At 42.0% G+C, this 21231-nt stretch overlaps 1 protein-coding gene across 1 annotated transcript in view; it reads right to left on the bottom strand.

The window, feature by feature from the left end:
- UTP3 (UTP3 small subunit processome component) overlaps positions 1-21231 on the bottom strand; it is a 656101-nt gene that overhangs the window by 620022 nt on the left and 14848 nt on the right. The window contains exon 3 of the mRNA XM_044060443.1: positions 2951-3010. Within this exon, the coding sequence (XP_043916378.1) occupies positions 2951-3010 (60 nt within the window). The remainder of the gene's footprint in view (positions 1-2950; positions 3011-21231) is intronic.

Raw genomic sequence — 21231 nt, 5'->3', positions numbered from 1 at the left:
TTTTCTCTCCCAAGGAAGAAAGAACTAAAGAACCAGTGAGATGTTCCATGGTTAAGGTGGGTCCCTGTTCTCCCAATCCTTGTCCAGATAACACTCCCAAAGATACTGCCTTCACCCTTCAACATATATTTCATTGACTCTATATCCAAACTATTTAACCCCAGTTCCAATTCATCTACCTTTTCAAACCACTCTATCAAATCCCACTATACTCTCATCAAATTATTTTCCCTCAAACCTGTGCCCACTAGCTACATCAAATCCCTACTTTCTAAACTCAAGCCTTGCTCAGCTTCTACTGACAACATTCCTTCTCTTTTCTTCAGTTAGCTGCTGACTCTCTTGCTCTCCCTGTATCTCTCTTAATTAACCACTCCATTTCAGAGTCCAAAGTCCCTTCCATATGGAAACAATTCTTCACACTACCAATACATAAAGGAGGTAACTCCTCAGACATCACTAATTTTAGACCAATTGCCATCCTCTCTCTAAAGTTCTAGAAAATGCATACATAAACAGGCTATGCACTACCTACTCTCTGAAAATCTGCTTACACCTTTTCAACATGGCTTTACACTAAAGCATAGTACTACTACTGCCCTACTATCATTCCTTAATACCATAGCCCTTGCCAGAGATGACAACAAACTTGTTTCCTGCCTATTCTTAGATCTTTCTAAAGCTTTTGACACAATCTCTCGCCCTCTCCTTCTGCACAAACTAACCAACCTTAACTTCTCCTCTGCTACTGTTGCATAGTTTTCCAGCTATCTCACTGACAGATCTCAAGCAGTGAGGTGGCAATCTGCACTCTCCCCTCCTCTCCCAGTTAAAAGTGGTGTCCCTCAGGGTTCCAACTTTGGTCCACTACTTTTCAACATCTTCACTAATCTTCTTTATTCTTCCTGTCCTCAGTCATCACTGGTCCAATACGCTGATAACTCTGCTGTCATCACTATTGCTCACTCTCCCTCCAAACTCATCTCTACAACAGACTTCCTTTAACTCAGTAAAAAACTGGTTCTCTGATAACCAGCTTATCCTTACCCCAAACAAACTAAGCTACTGCTTTTTCTTCCTAAAAACTATAACCACATTAAATCCGCTTTCACAATACTGCCCCTCAATAACACACACATCGAGGTGGAAACTAGCACTAAACTCCTTGGTGTCATCATTGACGACCAACTTAAATTCGATCTACACACTAACAACTGTATCACAAAAACTCATCAGAAACTAGGGCTCCTCTACCACAACAAAAAGTTTCTCACCAGTGATGCTAAGTAACTCTCTCTTATGCCTACCTCCTACCTAGTCTATTTTATGGTTCTCAAATTCTTACTTGCCTCAACTCCACACTCCTTGCCAAACTCGAATCTACCTACAACAAGATAGCCAGATTTACAAGTCACATCACAGTCTCTCACTCAAACACCTTAACTGGCTTGAACTACCTCACCAGCTTCTTCTCCCTCAACTCCAGATCATCCACTCCATCCTTTATCAGCCTTCTTACTGTCCTACCCTGTCATCTCCCAGTATTCACCTGCTAGATCCCCTACAGAGCTCTAACCTAGATCTGCTACAAATCCACAAACCTAAAACTAAGAAAGGATGTATTCTCTACAGCTATAATCCTTCCAAGGCATGGAACAAACTCCCACTAGAGATCAGGTCACTCAAGCAACTCAGTCAATTCAAGCTAGCCACTAAAGAATACCTGTTAAGCCAATGGACCTGCCTCTGTTCCCACCCCCTTAAACCTTAACTGCACACCTCTATCTGCTCCCAACCTATGTAACTTTCTCTAACTCTCTAGACCTTGTCTCACATTAACTTCTCTATCCTAAGCACATTACGTAATTCTTGTCTGCATAATGTAAGATTTTACATCTGGTGACAAAACTATTGTTAGCCCATCTGAATGATGTACGATTCTAAATCTGACAGACATAATGATTAGTTAACTGTAGTAAATCCTTGTTTTTTAAATATATGTTGCTTTGAATAAGTTCTGTAAACCAGTTGTTGATTGTTTACTTATTATAGTTTTGTAAATTATAATCTGTAGAACATGCGGAGCTTTTCTCCCTGGGCCTCCATTGAAAAAGGGCTACTTAGCTCAGTCGGACAAACCCGGTCAACAAATGTAAAATAAATAAATTAAGCCAAGTAAGAAGCCTAAATTGTGCAGGTGATGCCAGCAGCAGTTGGTAACAGGCAAGTATCAAGAAAGCAGCATTTTTGCATTAAGTTACACAGTGACAAGCACAAAACACACTTGCCCCATTCCCTAAAATAATTTATAAAATTGTTATCAACAGTAAATGTGATGAAAACAAAAATTTAAACTAAAAACAAGAGCAAGAGCCACACTTTCTTAACTGATAGAAATGTCATGCGAGGGTCCAAAAAAACATTAACCCTGAACAAAAAACAAATTACTCTTTGAAATAAAGTACCGTTTTTAGTCATCAAATTAAATGTGGAAGGTTTTTCTGCCAAAAGGAAAGACTTGTCAACCACTGATCATTGAAAGCCCACAAGAGGAGTGCTCTTCAATGGAGGGACAACTGTGAAGGGCTTGGCTTCTAAACTGCTGATTTTCTCCCTGCCTACCTCAAGCTTTCAGTGGTCTGGGTGCATGGAAAATACCCTGAAGCTTTGGTAACTGCCTGGCTGCTATATCCTACACAGGACACTACTCAGGCTACTGCAGCAGTGATCTGACGATGAAGATTTATATAATGCATATTACACATATGTAACATTAAGATAAACAGAAAGACCTCAATCACTAGTATGCAATATCCTCATATAGTGAAACCCCAGCTTCTACATAAAAAAAGACATTTTGTCTATAAAATATGAATAAATAATTAATTTAATTTTTGCCAAAGTATCAGGGTTTAAATTCACACAAAAAAATATATCTAGTTCAGCTTACCTCTTCCTCGGTTTCTTCTTCATCCTCACTGCTATACTTCGCTCCTTGTGAAATCAGCTTCTGTAAGAAAACAGCACAATACGAGCAGTTAAAATTTCACTACAGGAAGAAATAAAACACTGGCAAATAAAAACTTTAGCTTGATACAAAGCAATTTACATTGATCACAGTCTACTCTTCAGAGCATTATTCTTCAACACAGCATTATACTTCAACTAAGATGCCTTCCTCTTAAGAGGGGAAGGAGTAAAGTAAAACAATTACATTATATTGTCAGTTGCACTATCATCTGAGCTTAAAGGTCTGTGCTACTAAAGATGTTAAGCTTGAAACGCAATTTCACATTCCAAGGCATCACATCAGACAACCAAACACATCTCCACAAGCACACATTTCCACAGCAAAACAAGCAACATGTATGTGTTGAAATCTTCATGCGCCTCTGATATTTCACGGGAGGAGTTCCAAACCTTCAAAAGCATGGAATCCTATACAGTCAGCCAAAATCAAAGTAGCGGGCATTAAAACAGCAAAGCTCCCAACAACTAAGCAACTTCAAGGTCTACATTCAATAGCATTTCCTCAAAGGGCAGAATCAGTTCTAATTTTCCCCAAATTAATTATAACATTTTTATTGATGGGGTTAAAAAAATCTTCTACATTCCATGCTATTACTAAGGCTACATTCTCTTTATGATAAAGACCTAAACATAAATTTTAAATGTTAACACTTTCTACTAAAGATGAGGTACAGTTTTGTGAATATATTCGTTGCAACAGTAGATGCTTTAAATACGAGGATCACAGAGTTGTCAAAGGTCTCCAGAGTGGAGCTGGTTTCCATCACACACTAAATATTAGTATGATGCTCTGCAGGACAAGGATGCAGCTTGTACCATTTTCTGTTTTATTTTGAAATATGTCAATAACAACTGTACACATAAAGGGCAATGGTTACCTATAGCATGTAGGCTTAACTCATTTGTGCACCTTACTTCTGTGACTGCAAACATAAATTATTCTGGCCTGCTGTCAGCAACCAACATTTAAATGTACTATGCAAACACTTACTCATTAACTCCAAAACTTAAAACCTATTCCTAGACCTCCATCTGCCAATCCTAAGCCTACAACTCAATCCCTATCTGTGACACTAACTCTGACTCTAAAATGTCATCATTAATCATAAAACTCCATCTCTAACCCATTCATCCCTCCACATCCCTTTTTCTGATTTTTGCACATGGGGTTGGGTTGTCTCTTCAACAGGGACAATCATCTAGAGCCAAGATTCACACTGCCGGGTTGCTAGCCCTGCCACGGCACTCGTATCCTAGCTGAAAAGAATAATTTCAGGTATTTCAATAATTTGCTCCCAAACATTTATGTCATAGTACCTTATAGAAAATTTATAAAATCTACTAATTCTTTCTTCTTCTTTCTGCTTTTCCCGGTTAGGGGTCGCCACAGCGGATCACCTGTCCGCTCATGATTGGCAGTGGAGTTTTACAGTGTCGAGTTGCCAGCCCGGTGCCCAACCTTCCACAGAAGGCACACACACACACTCACACCTAGGGCCAATTTTAGAGTGTTCAATCCACCTACAGCATGTCTTTGGGATGGGGGAGGAAACAGGAGCACCCGGAGGAAACTCACACGACCACAGGGAGGACATGCAGACTCCGCACAGAAGGCACCCCAGCCGAGGATCGAACCGGTGAACCTCTTGCTGTGAGGCGACAGTGCTAACAGCTGCACCACCGCGGCCGCCCACTAATTCTTTACATTCCCAAAATACGTGTTCCTAGGTACTGCTCTCTTTCCCATAACATCTCTAGCAATTACTACCTGTTAAAAAAAAAAAATTTTGACAACTGACTGTGGTATAAAAATACTTACCCAAACATTTCCATACAAAACCTAAACCTTGTTTATTTTGTTGCACACTTGAAAGCTATACACATATCTTCCCATTGTTTCTTTATATCTCACCTTTCCATTCTCATTTCCCAGCCTTTTCAAACCTCTTCTGATTGGTTGTTCTTATCACACATTTTATATACCCTACTAATCATCCATTTTCTTACTGTAGTTTCTGTTCTGGATTCAACTATAAACTCAGCCAGAACTGGTCTTTAATACTCCCCTATCGCTTTCCTAATGCTTTTACTCTGTTATCAATCCCTGGTAGAGAAGGCAGTCTCCAACCCGTAGTCTGAGCTTCGGCTTTGTCTCACCTCACTCTGTGACTTTTCTGTCCCCAGTTATTTTCTCCTAATACCTTGGTTCCTTTGCCAATAAATTCCAACTTGCTCTTGCCAATTTTCTAAGCCTCTACATGCAGACATCCCTAATGTTAAAATTTCTTTTCTCCAGTCCCATGTTGGCTTAGTTCTCAGTTTTTTTTCTGCTACTTTGTACATATAATGTTCTGTATGGGTGTTACTGCTCTCATTAAGTGGCTGTATTCTTATTTCTTGAACTCTCCCTATTTCAACATCATTTCTTTCCATTTTGATTTGCATCCCTCTGCTTGTGCAAAATATACAAGTCTTAGCTGTGTAGCTCTAAAGTATTCTCTAGCAATCAAACTATTTTGTTCTGTTAAGAAAACCAGCTTATCCTATTTAACTCTTACCTTCTTTTCCCTCCTAACAAATTTCTTCAATCTTCATTATGGTCCATGGCTTCTACACCGATTGATAAAAACATATCTGACCTGTATATACAACTAAAGGGACTATAACCATTTTCACTGCTGTCTTACTATCCACATCCACAATCAAGAGCTTCCAGATTCTCAGTTTGTGTACTGTCTTTTGTTTAGTTTCTTACCAAATATTCTTAGCTGCCATAACAGAACCCTTTATAATTCAAGACCCAAACACTTCATTTTATTATTCTCCCATAAATAAGGACATCCTAAAGCAATTCATGTGTGTTGACACAGTTTACAGCTATAGCCTTGGTTTTTATCATTTATTTTATACCCTGAAAAAACATGGAACCATCTCAAAATGTTCCACAACAATAAAATATAATTTTCTAAATGTACCAAATACAAAATAATATAATCTGCACATGACATTTAATTTTTCTTGAGTACAATACACAATATACACTTGAATTTGTGAATCTCTTATTTTCTTTGCCAAACTATATGGCAAACAACAAAGAAGAAAGGAGACACCACTGCCTGGTTGCTCTCCTTAAACCTAGCTTGACACAAAGGAACCCTCTCACCTTGATTCTTGCCTCTGGCTCTTTACATATCTTCCTAATTAACCTTGTTACTCTCTCTTGAAACACAAATGCTGGCATTGCCCTACTCATAAATTTCCATCCAACTACTGAGTGCCTTGTGTGTGTGTGTCAAAACCAACCAACAATAGGTTCTTCTTGCACTCTGATTCTCTTTGAATTGTCAAAAATTTGTCTCAATTCCACAAAACCACAGTGATCCATATCTATCAGTTTGGGCAACACCTTAGCAATTCACTTAAGTAGTCTAGACAAATACTTTATAGCGATGCTTCAAAACTGAAACTGGTCTATACACAAAGTTGGATTTAAAGGGTCTTTGCCCATGTTGTGAAGTACAGCCACCACAGCTTTCTTCCAATATACTGGTACTGTCCCACCTTTTAAAATGCTGCTAAATAGAACATTCCAGATCTTCATCACTTTTCCCCTTCTAACTTCCAAATTTCCACAGGAATACAATCTGCTCCCAGAGACTTCCCTGTTGATTATACATCACCATTATCTCATCATCTCCCATCTTAGCTATCAATTCTTGAGCTTCATCTTATTCTAACCTTGACATTATCAAATCTTCCATAAATGCTTTCTGTTTGTATATTTTCTTGGCTCCCCCATTCCTTTGCTCTATGCAAACTGTCACAGAATTTCTACAATATGCCAAATACATCTATATGATCTTTTTTTCTAGACAAAGAAATAGGTGCTGTCAAGCTAAGGGAGCCTATTTTCTGTTCCCCAAGTCATTGTCCTAATAGTTTTGTGCTCTGGGCTATCACAAATACTTGCTTAAAAGTGACCTTTCTAAACTCATGCATATTTTCCAAATATTCCCTCATCTTTCTTTTAGCACTCAACAGTTTCTCCTCCTCTTGGTTCCACAAGATTGCCCATCATCTGCAACACTTTAACCTTTGATAATCCTCCTAAATAATTCATATTTATTTTATTTATTTATTTATTTTATTTTACATTTGTTGACCGGGATCGTCCAACTGGAGCCATGTCCATTTTCACTGGAGGCCCGGGGAGATAAGCTCCAAGTTATTAGATACAATAATACAAGTAAAACAAGAGTACATAAGTAGTATTACCAACAAATACATAGACAGAAATGAGATACCCCTGGTTATAGTCAGGAGAAAAATTAACAATAAATAGTTAGTTGGGTTATTCACATTCATGTTGAAAGTTACCCGGGCTTGTTGCAGTGGCAAAGCCAGTTAAATGCCATATGTTGTTTGAGTTTAGTTTTAAATTGTCCTCGGGAGGAGAGCAAAGTAATATCACCTGGAAGTAAGTTCCAGGCTCTGCCAGCAGCGTTAGCAAAGAGGGCATCTCCAGCAGTGTTGTTGATTTTGATTGTCTGAATTAGAAGTTTGTTCGAGGATCGAAGCAGTCTTGGATTGTTGTGGGGGGTGATAATATTTTGAAGGGCTGGTGTGTTATCTGGGTAACAGAGGATTTTGTTAGCCATGATCAGCAGGTTATATTGTATGAGACTGGGAAGTTCTAGACACCCAAGCTGTTTTAGATTGATGCAGTGGTGTGTTTTAAAAGGCATTCCAGTGGCAAACCTGGCAATATGATTGTAACAGGTTGACAGTCTATTTAGTACAGATTTGTTTAGAACGGAGAGAAGGGAGGAGGCGTATAAAAGTGTTGAGAGCAGATGAGAGTGAGCTATAGCCATCTTAGCTGGAGGGGTTAAGGAAGGCTTTTATTCTATACAGTGACCCAAGTTTTTTATTGATGTTCTTGATTGTTTGATTTACATGTAGGTCAAACTTTAGGTTATTGTCAATAATGACACCTAGTAATTTTGTAGAGGGGTCAGGGGAAATTACTGTCCCATCTTTTGCATTTAGGGTAAAGGTGAAGTTGGCAGACCTATGAGTTGGAGAGAATAACAACATTTTCGTTTTTTTGGGATTAAGTAACAATGTACGTTCAGAGAGTCAATTTTCTATGGTTTTAAAGGTGGACTGGGTAACGACCCTCAGGTCTGTGGGAGAAGTAGCAGAGCAAATCAGGGTGGAGTCATCAGCATATTGGAAACAGTTGACGTTTGGTATGACTGTATACAAGTCATTAACAAAGATGGAAAACAGTAGGGGCCCTAATATGGAGCCTTGTGGTACTCCAAGGGTGTTTGGTAATAGATTAGAGAGCTTGTTCTACCATAGGACAGCCTGTTGTCTTCCATTAAGGTAGGATGTAAACCAAAGAAGGGCATTAATTAGTATTAAGATGGAAAGTTTGCAAGGTGTGAACCAGAAGTTGGTGATCAACCATGTCAAATGCCTTGGAAAGATCCAAGAATAGGGCAGAGGATATGTGATTATTGTTATTATTTATGGTATTGGTAAAAGCCATTAACGCTGAGGTTGTGCTATGGTGTGGACGAAAACCATGCTGGGCATCCGCCATGAGGTGATTTTGGATTAGGTGGTGCATAAATTGTTTTTGTATACATTTTTCCATAATCTTTGCAAGTGGAGAAAGTATAGCTATAGGTCTATAATTGCAGAATTCCATAGAGGAACCTCCTTTATGTAGTGGGATTACGTAGGATGTTTTCCAGATGGTGGAATGTTAGCTTCTGCTATGGTATGATTGATTAGTATCGATATTGGATAGGCAATGGCATCAGCTGATTTTTGAAGGTACTCAGCGGGGAGCTGGTCAGCGGAGAGTGTGGTAGGTTTTAATTTTTTGATCATGTTACGGATAAGAGATGTGGACACTGTTTGGAAGGAGAATGAGAGTTGTTTTTTAGAGGTAGAAGTATCAGGGGCAGGGGAGCTAATTGTCTAGCTAGAGCTTGAATTGTTTCAGTAAAGAAATGGTTAAAACTGTCAGAGACCTCCTCTGGGGATTTATCAATGGTGGCAGCAGGGATAGGTATAGATGTTTTACCAGCGCGGAGTAGATTGTTCAGCCCTGCCCATAACTTCTGAGGATTGTCCTTGTTGGTTGCCTGTAAATTGCAGTGGTATTGTTTTTTGTCCTGTAGAATTTATTTATTGAGAGTTCTTAGATGTGCAATTATGTCATAGAGGGAAGGCGGCTCAGAAAAAGGGGCCTTTATAAATGGATAGGTCATTTTTTTTTTTTCCTGCAGAGGACTAAAGAAAAAAAAACAAAAGATTCTAAGTTGACTTTTAGCAACATCCTGCAACAGAACAGGGACTTCCTGTGTCACAGAAAAGGCATCATGGAAACTCTAAAAGACAGAGCATATAGTATTTCCTAACTATTCTGTGGAGCCTGTAAGAGGAATTTACCCCTCTGCACTCAGGAAAATATAAAGGATGAAGGTTCTTTAAAAAACAGTACTCTAACCCTTATTTAAAACAACTGTAGTTACTTCCATGAAGTTCTGTACCTGCAAATGCATAAAAATTACGGCTGTGAAAATCAGTAGTTTGCAGCAAAAGTCCTTCAAGGACCTGATCAATCACCTGGAAGGTCCTGGGTGTTCAAATTGTTCAGACAAAATAAATGTCAATATTTAGCTTTTCGAGCAAGAGAAAATCATTATTTTGGCATTTAAATTAATATCTGTACTTCCATATTATGGAACAGTCACGTTTAATAGCAACATGAAACCTAGCAAGTTCTATCCTAGCTTGTACTAAAACAAAGTACATCCAAATCCATATACTGCGAGGGGCCCAGGGCATTTGTCCCTCTCTTAACTTGGCCCTGCATAGATAAGTGTATGCCACAGTGGCATAATTTCCAGGACAGGAATATAATAAATTAAAAATAAAAGTTATATACTTACCATAAGTATGGATACATGTTGTCTGATTTTTGTCCAGTTCAGCATATGGAACATTGGATCTGACCGGACCCAACCTCAGCACCGAATCCGTAACTTTCCAGGCTCCAGGGCTCCGACTCCTCCCCCACGCACAACTCCCCGTACCGCACTCCAATACCTCAAATCAAGTCTGCTCTACAGAAAAATGTGCATACCTATTAAAGGAAAAATGGCTGTCTCTAAATGCAGAAAATAGAAATGGACCAGGTAAAATATCCAGTGGTGCAGTGGTAGTGTTGTCGCCTCACAGCAAAAGGTTATCCAGTTTGATTCTTGGCTGGGGTGCCTTCTGTGTGGAGTCTGCATGTCTTCCCTGCATTTGTGTGGGTCTTCTCTGGGTGCTCTGATTTCTCATATTAGTTTCACATTTCTCTCTGATTTCTACAATATTTTAAATTTCATCTTTTCCCACTCCTCTCCTATTCGTACAAAACAAAATGAACATTCCCTAACATCTCGATCATTTTCACTACTCATTCCTTAAAAATCTTCTCTTCTAAATATGCAAATAGGATAGCATCACTGATTTTTACTTGCTTACCCTGCATCTTTAACTTAGACTTTGTTGACACATGGTCTAAAATAGTTACTGGATACATTTCAGCCCTGTCAATTAAATACCCATGCTCTTTACAAGTACAGTTTTCATCCAATCGAGACCATTTATTGTACCCTGGTGAATAAAGTACAGTTTTGTACCTACCATAAATGTAGATGTTCGAGGATCCACATTGCTGCAGTCATAACCTGTGGGTAGTCCTCTGTCCTCGGTCGGCCCGAATACCAAAGAGTTAGGCTGGCGTCGGTCATGGGCGCCCGGAGCTGACGTCAGTACGTAGTAGTACTTAAGCGCATGACCGACGCCATATCCTCAGTCTTTCTTGTCCCAGATGTCAGAAGGCCTTAAAAAGAAAAGGCCAAAGCCACAAAAGGAGAAGAAGAATAATAATAGTTATCCCCAAGGAACAATAACATCAAACAACACCACCAACACCCCAAAACCAAAGAGGGGTAGGAGGGAGGGAAAATAGGACTGCAGCAATGTGGATCCTCGAACATCTACATTTATGGTAGGTACAAAACTGTACTATGTTCTTCGTCTCACATTGCTGCAGTCATAACCTGTGGGTAGAATCCCAAAGCAAAGGAAAAGGGAGGCTGGCAAACTAAAAAGCATTAGGGGCTGCTAACATGCCCTGTAAGACTGCAGTGGCAAACCCAGCCCTGGACTTAGAGAGAAGAGGGAGATGGTAATGTTTAGTAAAAGTATGAACTGAACTCCAAGTAGCTGCTTCCAAAATATCCTTAGTAGCTACACCCCTCAAAAAAGCAGTAGAAGTGGCAGTAGCCCTAGTGGAATGAGGTCTAATCCCAGCAGGAACATCCTTCCCATGATGAGAATAACAAAAAGCAATACAATTACCAATCCATTTTGAAATAGTCTGCTTTGAAACAGCTTTACCTTGTGACCCCAAAGCAAAAGAAACAAATAACTGTTGCGTCTGTCTGAACTCCTTAGTTCTGCTCAAATAATAACGTAACTGCCTGTGTATATAGTACAGTTTTGTACCTACCATAAATGTAGATGTTCGAAGATCCACATTGCTGCAGTCCTTACACTTGGGTAGTCCGCTGTCCTCGGTCGGCCCGAATATCAAAGTATAAGGCTGACGTCGGTCAAGGCGCATTAGACTGACATCAGGACGTCAGGGTACAAATGCGCATGACCGACGTCATATCCTCAGTCTTTTCTTGCCCCAGATGTCAGAAGACCCTACAAAGAAAGGTCAAAACCAAAAGACAGCAAACCACCAACCAACCCCCCTTGCACTAATAATATGTACAATATATACAATATACACTATATTTACAACCCAACCCACACAACCGCCTCTAACTACAGAGGGGAAGGAGGGAGGGTAAATTGGACTGCAGCAATGTGGATCTTCGAACATCTACATTTATGGTAGGTACAAAACTGTACTATGTTCTTCATCTCACATTGCTGCAGTCCTTACACTTGGGTAGAATCCCAAAGCAGAGATAAGGGAGGATGGGAAAACTAGAAAGAAGCAGGAGCTGCCAAAATGCCCTGTAAAACAGCAGTGGCAAAACCAGCCCTAGATTTAGAGTAAAGTGGAAGGTGATAATGCTTTGAGAAAGTATGCACTGAACTCCAAGTAGCTGCCTCCAAAATATCTTTAGTTGCCACCCCCCTTAAAAAGGCTGTCAAAGTGGCAGTAGCCCTAGTGGAATGAGGCCTAATCCCAGCTGGAATCTCCTTGCCATGATGGGAATAACAGAAAGCAATGCAAAACCCAATCCACTTAGAAATAGTTTGTTTTGACACAGGCTTGCCCTGAGAACTCAAAGCAAAAGAAACAAATAACTGCTGAGACTGCCTGAACCCTTTAGTTCTGCTCAAATAATATCGCAACTGCCTGTGTACATCTAAAGTGTGCAAAATCTTTTCCCCTTTATTTTGGGGATTTGCATAAAAAGTAGGCAAATGAATAGTTTGGTTTAAAGCCACACTAGAAACCACTTTAGGCATAAAGGAAGGATTAGTACGCAAAGATACCCTATCCTTATGGAAAATTAAGAAAGGCTCAACCGCCATAAGGGCCTGCAATTCAGAAACCCTTCTTGCAGAGGTAATGGCCAACACAAAAGCAGTCTTCCATGATAAATATTTCAACTCAGTAGTAGCTGCAGGCTCAAAAGGTTGTAGAGTGAGTTTCTCCAACACAAAATTGAGATCCCAAGCAGGAGTAGGAGCTCTACGTGGGGGTCTTATATTCTTTGCCCCTCTAAGAAATTGCTTGAACAAAGGATGAGAAAACAATGGTGGGTCACAGTCATAGTGAGCGAAATTGCTGCAGCATGAACCTTAATAGAAGAGAAGGACAAACCTTTGTCCAGTAACTCAGTAAGATATTGAAGAGCCACACTTAAATTAGGCTCAGAAACATCAAAATCCTTTGCTGCACTCCAAAATAAAAATCTTTTCCATTTATCTGCGTACACTTTCCTTGTACTAGGCCTTCTAGCTTCCAAAATAACATTCAAAACTTGCTGTGGAAGTTGAGACCCTTTATGGTTCAAAACAGAATATGCCAGGCTGTTAGGTGAAGAGAGTGAAGTTTGACATTGAGTAAATGACTGTCCTCCTGAGACAACAGGTGTGGAATCGAAGGCAAAGGCCATGGAGGCTCCCGTACCAGACTTCTCAGTAATGGGTACCAGTGCTGTCGAGGCCAATCTGGAGCTATTAAAATCATCCTTGGCTTGTCCTGTCTGACCTTTAGAAGTACCTTTGGGAGGAGAGGCAGAGGTGGAAAGGCATACACATGAAGATTGCTCCAATTGAAAGAAAGAGCATCCACTTTCCAAGCTGTGGGATGAAACCTTTTCGTGCAAAACTTTGGCAGCTGGTGGTTTAGTGGAGAAGCGAACAGATCTATGTCTGGAGTTCCCCATGACACTGTCAATTTCTGAAATACATGAGGATCCAATTTCCACTCGTGGGGATCCATAATTGCCTGCTCAACACATCTGCTAAGGAGTTCTGTGCTCCGGCAGAAACCTTGCCTGAAGATTTAGCTGTAAACTGAGAGCAGTCTCCCACAAAATCATTGCTTGCCTGCATAGAGGATAAGAATGTGTTCCCCCTTGCTTGTTGATGTACCACATGACAGTTGTGTTGTCTGTTAGAATCAACACCTGCCCTGGAAGAAGTAAATCCTTGAAAGCTATTAATGCAAACTGGACTGCTAACATCTCCTTCAAGTTGATATGTAGATGTTGTAATCTGGCAGGCCACTTGTCTTGTATCCACTTTCCATTTAGATGAGCTCCCCAAGCTTTGTCTGAGGCATCTGTCGTTAGAATCTGACTCGCCTCTGGCCGGGTCACAGAGAGTCCCTTGTTTAGGTGACATTCCTGAGCCCACCACAAAAATTCCTTTTGAATGCAAGGTATTATTTGAATGACAGTGTCCAGACCCTGGCAGTGCTGTGTCCATACATTTTTGAGATACCATTGTAGCTTCCTCATATGCAGTTTGGCATTGGGAAGCACCAGAATACAAGATGCCATGAACCCCAAGGCTTGAAGGACTGTCCTTGCAGTCAGCCTGGACTGATGAGACAATTGATGAAAGTAAAGGGAAAGATTCTTTTGTTTGTCCGGGGTCAAAAAGGCCATCTGGGATGCTGTATTCAGTCTTACACCCAGAAAGCACATGTCCTGAGAGGGTACTAGACTGGACTTTATTTCGTTCACAGAATACCCCAGGCATCTTAGCACTGCTATCACATATTCCAAATGATGAAGAAGCTCGTCCTTCCTTGAGCCAGAATCAGGCAATTGTCCAAATAAGGATAGATCTGTATTCCTTTTAGCCTGAAGAAAGCTATCACTGGAGCCAGAACTTTCGTGAACACTCTGGGCGCAGTAGATAAGCCAAAGGGCAATGCAGAGAACTGATAATGAGAAGTCCCAGCCCGAAAACGCAGATACTTCCTGCAACTCAGTCTGATAGGAACATGAAGGTAAGCCTCCTTGAGATCCAAAGTTACCATCCAATGATCTTTGCCCAGCAGAGGTAAAAGCTGTTGTAACGTCAACATTTTGAACTTGGGAATGTCCAGATAAGTGTTGAGGATAGATAAATCCAAAATTGGTCTCCACGTGTTCCCCTTCTTTGGTACTAGGAACAGGCGAGAATAAAATCCTAGGCCCACTTCTGGCATAGGGACTGGCTGTATGGCCCCTATTTGAAGTAACAGAGAAATTTGCTTGTGAGCCTCTATTCTTTGCTGAGGAGGAACGTCTGGCATGCCTTTGAAAGGAGGCAAGGTATGGAAATAAAACCTGTAACCTTGGTGTATGATATCCAATACCCATCTGTCTTGGGTAATTAAACTCCAATTTTCCTTGAAAAGTGCCAACCTTCCTCCCAAAGGTGCTGCCAGAAGAGAAGGCTCTGGCAGCTGAAAAGGTAGGTCATTGGGTCTGTTTACGAAAGGACTGACCCCTGCCCTCACGCGAAGACTGTGCAGGTGAACTCCCTGTTCTAGGCCTGAAAGAGCCCTGAGCTCTGCCCCTACCACGTCTAGATCTACCCCTAGACTGGGAATCATAAGAAGGATACGTCCACCCCTTGGTAGGCCAATTTCTACTAAACTTCGGAGGCTGAACCTGCAAAAAATCTTTAACAGTCTGCATAGACTTAGCCTTGTCTTCCATTTTCTTTAAGACTGCCTCAACAGGTGAACCAAACAACACATCAGATTGTAAAGGAGCATCTAAAATCCTTGTCTTAACATGGTCAGATAAATTCTGATCCCTCAGCCTGGCGTGCCTGCGAAGAACTGACCCAGTGGCAGCCACCCTAGACGAGGCCTGTACAGCATCAAAACCACATTGCAAAGAATGCTTACCCACCTGTTCAGAAACATGTACTAAATCTTGTAACTCTTTACACTCAATACCTTCCGCCAGAGCATCTACCTTAGACTTCAATTGAGAAAGTAGATAGTTTTGGTATTTCAACATGTGAAACTGGCAATTCAAAGCCCTCATAGCAAGGGTGGAAGAAGTATAAACTTTCTTTCCCCATCTATCCAAAGCCCTGGCCTCTTTATCTGGAGGAACCGGATTTTTAACAACAGAAGCCTTAACACCCTTAGGCCCCTGACTAACAGTTTCTGGGTCCGCCCTAGGACTCTTAAAAGATACTTATGAGCTTCAGGCACCCTGTAATACCTATCCGGTTTAACAGGAGCAGGAGGCAAAGAATCAGGATTAAGAGAAGCCTCTGCAAACACATCTTCCACAACATCCAGAACAGGAGGTATAGCCAAAGGCCTATGCTGGGGTAAAACAAAAATTCCCTAAGCCTTTTCCTGGAATCAGAGAAGTCCTGACCTTCCCACTTAAAATGCTCCCTCATGGAATGAAGAGTCTCTGAAAAAGAAAAATCCTCAGGAGGAGAAGCAGAAGGAGTAGAATCATCCACATCAGAATCAGAATAAGGAGAATACTCCTGCAAGTCTTCAGCCGAAGACTCTGAAACATCCGAAGCCTGCTCAAAACTCCCCAACTCAGGTTCCACCCTAGGTCTCTTATCAGGAGGGGGCAAAGAACCTCTAATCAAAGTAATCAAATCTTCTGCCATTTTAAGCATATGCTTCTTGGGCACAGATCCTGAAGAACTAGGAGTGACACCAACTGAAGCTAAACCTGGCCTGCCTCTGGGAGAAGCCTTGAAAACAGAAGGAGAAGGCCTAACCACCCTAGAAAGGGAGGGGAGTACAGTAACCTGAGAGGCCCCTTCAGCCTGACCTGCCTCCTGAGAGGCCACATCCTGCAATAACAAAGTCTCCCCCTGGGACTCCAGAGAAACCTCCGGCGGAACCCCCGGCTCCACCGACACCTCTAAAGAACCGGTGTCCGGTACGGACGGCTCTTCTTGCCTGGGCTTAGCTGCTTTGTCCTTGCGCTTCTTCGAAGAAGCGGACGTCGGAGCATCCGACGGCATATTATAATTGCACCGCTTCCCGAAGACTAACCTGGCACAATCTAACCTCCTCTTAATAGTGCGCTTATTGAATCTAGCACAAAAGCGACACCCCACAACGTCGTGCTCAGGCCCTAAACAAGGAATACACAAAGTATGATAATCGCTATGCGGTATCTGTTTCCCACAAGAAATACAGTTATTCACTTTTTCTGACATCCGGTAAACCACTGAGGCAAGAAAAAACTAAAATATTCCCAACGGGTACTTAGCCAACTTTGACTCGGTCTGAAACTCCGAATTCGAAAAATTTCAGAACGCCGAACGGCACTTGCAACGCTGCTTCTGCATCGGACCATGCGGCAAAAAAGACTGAGGATATGACGTCGGTCATGCGCATTTGTACCCTGACGTCCTGATGTCAGTCTAATGCGCCTTGACCGACGTCAGCCTTATACTTTGATATTCGGGCCGACCGAGGACAGTGGACTACCCAAGTGTAAGGACTGCAGCAATGTGAGATGAAGAACATCCAAAGAATGCAATATTTTTTCCCCCTTATTTTGGGGATCAGCAAAAAAGGTAGGCAAATGGATAGACTGGTTCAAGGCCACATTAGAAATCACTTTTGGCATGAATGTAGGGTTAGTACGCAAAGAAACTCTATCCTTATGGAATATTAAAAAGGGTTCAACTGCCATGAGAGCCTGCAATTCAGATACCCTTCTAGCAGAAGTAATGGCCAACAAAAAAGCAGTCTTCCAAGACAAAAACTTCAATTCAGACGTAGCTGCAGGTTCAAAAGGAGGCAAAGTAAGCTTCTCCAACACAAAATTGAGATCCCAGGAAGGAGTAGGAGCTCTACGTGGGGGTCTTATATTTTTTGCCCCTCTAAGAAATTGCTTAAACAAAGGGTGAGAAAATAAAGGAGGGTCACAATCATAGTGAGCAGAAATGGCTGCAGCATGAACTTTCACAGAGGAAAATGACAAACCCTTGTCTAGTAACTCAGTAAGGTACTGTAGTGTAAAACTCAAATTAGGAACCGAGACATCAAAGTCCTTTGTTGTGCTCCAAAGAAAAATTTATCAGCATAAACTTTTCTAGTGCTGGGCCGCCTAGCTTCCAAAATGACATCTAAAACCTGTTGAGGAAGTTGAGAACCCACAGGCTCTAAAACAGAATACGCCAGGCCGTTAGATGCAGGGACAGCACCCTGACATTGAGCAAATGACTGTTTGACTGGGACAACAAGTGAGGAAGCTGTGGCAAAGGCCAAGGAGGCTCCTGAATTAAACTCCTCAGCAGAGGATACCAGTGCTGTTGTGGCCAATCTGGTGCTATTAAGATCATGCAAGGCTTGTCCCGCCTGACCTTCAAGAGAACCTTGGTAAGGAGAGGCAGAGGAGGAAAAGCATAGACGTGAAGGTTGTTCCAACTGAAAGATAGAGCATCCACTTTCCAAGCTTTTGGGTGAAACATCTTTGTGCAAAATTTTGGCAGTTGGAAATTCAGAGGAGAAGCGAACAGATCTATGTCTGGAGTTCCCCAAGCCACTGTCAACTGTTGAAATACCTGAGGATCCAATTTCCATTCGTGGGGATCCACAATTTGTCTGCTCAATACATCTGCTAGGGAGTTCTGTGCTCCTGGCAGAAACCTTGCTTGAAGAGTGATGTGCAAACCCAGAGCAGTCTCCCACAATATCATAGCTTGTCTGCAAAGAGGATAAGATTGGGTCCCCCCCTGCTTGTTGATGTACCACATGACTGTAGTGTTGTCTGTTTGTATCAACACCTGTCCTGGCTGAAGTAGGCCCCTGAAAGCCAGCAGGGCATACTAGACTGCTAACATCTCCTTCATGTTGATATGCAAATGCTGTAGTTTGGGAGGCCACGTGTCTTGAATCCATTTCCCATTGAAGTGTGCTCCCCAAGCCAGGTCCGAGGCATCCGTCATTAAGATCTGACTTGCCTCTGGTCGAGTCACAGAGAGTCCCTTGTTTAGGTGACATTCCTGTGCCCACCACAAGAATTCCTTCTGGATGCAAGGTATTATCGGAATGACAGTGTCCAAATCGTGGCAGTGTTGAGTCCATACACTTTTGAGATACCATTGTAGCTTCCTCATATGCAGTTTGGCATTGGGAAGTACCAGAATGCAAGATGCCATGAACCCCAAGGCTTGAAGGACTGTCCTTGCAGTCAGCCTGGACAGTACTGATAATCGCTGGAAGTATAGAGGAAGAGTTCTTTGTTTGTCCGGGGTCAGAAAAGCCATCTGAGAGGCTGTATTCAGTCTCACACCCAGAAAGCACATGTCCTGAGAGGGTACTAGACTGGACTTTGTTTCGTTCACAGAATACCCTAGGCACCTTAAAACTGCCATTACATACTGTAGCTGTAGAAGTAACTTGTCTTTGTCCTGAGCTAGAATCAGGCAATCGTCCAGATAAGGATAAATTTGTATTCCCCTCAGTCTTAAGAAAGCTATTACAGGAGCCAGAACCTTTGTGAACACCCTGGGCGCAGTAGATAAACCAAAGGGCAATGCAGAGAACTGATAATGAGAAGTGCCAGCCCGAAAACGCAGGAATCTCCTGCAGCTGGGCCTGATAGGAATGTGAAGATAAGCCTCTTTGAGATCCAAAGTTACCATCCAGTGATCTTTGCCTATCAGGGGCAGAAGTTGCTGTAAAGTTAACAACTTGAACTTTGGAATGTCTAGGTATGTATTGAGAATGGACAAATCCAGAATTGGCCTCCAAGTATTTCCTTTCTTTGGCACTAGGAATAGTCGAGAATAAAACCCTAGGCCTTCTTCTGACGGAGGTACCACCTGGATTGCCACCATCTGTAAAAGCAAAGAAATTTGTTCCTGAGCCTCCAGCCTTTGCTGAGGAGGGACATCTGGCATGCCTTTGAAAGGGGGAAAAGTGTGGAAATAAAACTTGTAGCCTTGATTTATTATGTCCAACACCCATCTGTCCTGGGTGACCAAATGCCAATTTTGTTTGAAAAGTGCCAACTTTCCTCCCAGAGGAGGCTGCCAGAAAGGAAGGATCTGGCAGCTGGAGATATAAGTCATTGGGTCTGTTTACGAAAAGGCTGACCCCTGCCCTCACCAGAAGATTGTGCAGGAGAACTCCAAGTCCTGGGTCTAAAAGAACCCTGAGCGTGAGCCCTACCCCTACCACATCTAGACCTGCCCTTAGACTGAAAATCTGAAGAAGGGTAAGACCATCCTCTTGCAGGCCAATTCCTGCTAAACTTAGGGGGCTGCCCTTGCAAGAATTCCTTAACTGTCTGCATAGACTTAGCTTTGTCTTCCATTTTTTTCAAAACTGACTCCACAGGGGAACCAAAAAGAACTTCAGATTGAAGGGAGCATCCAAAATCCGAGCTTTAACATGCTCTGACAAATTTTGATCCTTAAGCCAGGCATGTCTCTGAATAACTGAACCAGTAGCAGCTACCCTGGAAGAGGCCTGAAGGGCATCGAAGCCACACTGCAAGGAATGTTTACCAACTTGATCTGAAGCATGAACCAGGTCCTGTAATTCTTTACACTCTATACCCTCAGATAAAGCATCTACCTTAGATTTCAATTGACCTAACAAAAAGTTCTGATATTTCAGCATATGGAATTGGCAATTTAAAGCCCTCATAGCTAACGTAGAAGAGGTGTACACTTTTTTACCCCACCTATCCAACACTCTAGAATCTTTATCCAAAGGAACTGGATTCTTAACCACAGAAGCCCTGACCCCCTTAGGCCCTTGACTAATAGTTTCCGGGTCAGCTCTAGGGCTCTTATACAAATATTTATGTGCCTCTGGCACTCTGTAATACCTGTCTGGCTTGACAGGGGCAGGGGGTAAAGAATCAGGATTAAGGGTAGCTTCAGAAAAAACATCCTGAACAACATCTAAAACAGGGGGAATAGCCAAAGGTCTATGTTGTGGCAAAAACAAAAATTCCCTAAGCCTCTTACGAGAATCTGAAAAATCCTGACCTTCCCACTTGAAATGCTCCCTCGTGGAATGCAAGGTTTCAGAAAAGGAAAAATCCTCTGGAGGGGAAGCAGAAGGACAGGAATCCTCTGCATCCGAATCAGAACAGGGAGGAAAATCCTGAACATCCTCAGCTGAGGACTCAGAGAAATCTGAGGAATGTTCCATTCCCTCTAAATCTGTCTCCACCCTAGGCCTCTTCTCTGGAGGGGGCATAGAACCCCTGATCAAAGTAATCAAATCCTCTGCCATTTTCAACATATGCTTTTTGGGAACAGAGCCCGAAGAACCAGGGCTGTGGCTCGTACCAGAAAAACTAGGTCTAGCCTTAGCAGGGCCTTTTGTGACTGAAGTAGAAGGCCTAATAACCTTTTGTAAGGATGGAACCACAGAAACTTGAGAAGCACCCTCGGCCTGAACTGACTCCTGAGAGGCCAACTCCTGCAAAAGTAAAGGTTCCCCCTGGGATTCAGCCGAGGCCTCTGCTGGATCCACAGATTCAACCGTAGATTCCATAGAACCGGCGTCCGCAACGGACGACTCATCCGGTTTAGACCTTAAGGATTTATCTTTTCGCTTTTTTGCGGTAGCGGGCGTCGGAGGATCCGACGGCATGTTGTAGTTACACCGCTTACCGAAAACAAGCCTAGCACAGT

The sequence above is a fragment of the Protopterus annectens genome, chromosome 2.part0, assembly GCF_019279795.1.
Source record: "Protopterus annectens isolate FY-2018-M chromosome 2.part0, PAN1.0, whole genome shotgun sequence".
In the NCBI taxonomy this organism is placed as follows: domain Eukaryota; kingdom Metazoa; phylum Chordata; order Ceratodontiformes; family Protopteridae; genus Protopterus; species Protopterus annectens.
The sequence above is the reverse complement of the archived record's forward strand: the minus strand, read 5'-3'. Positions and strand labels throughout refer to the sequence as shown.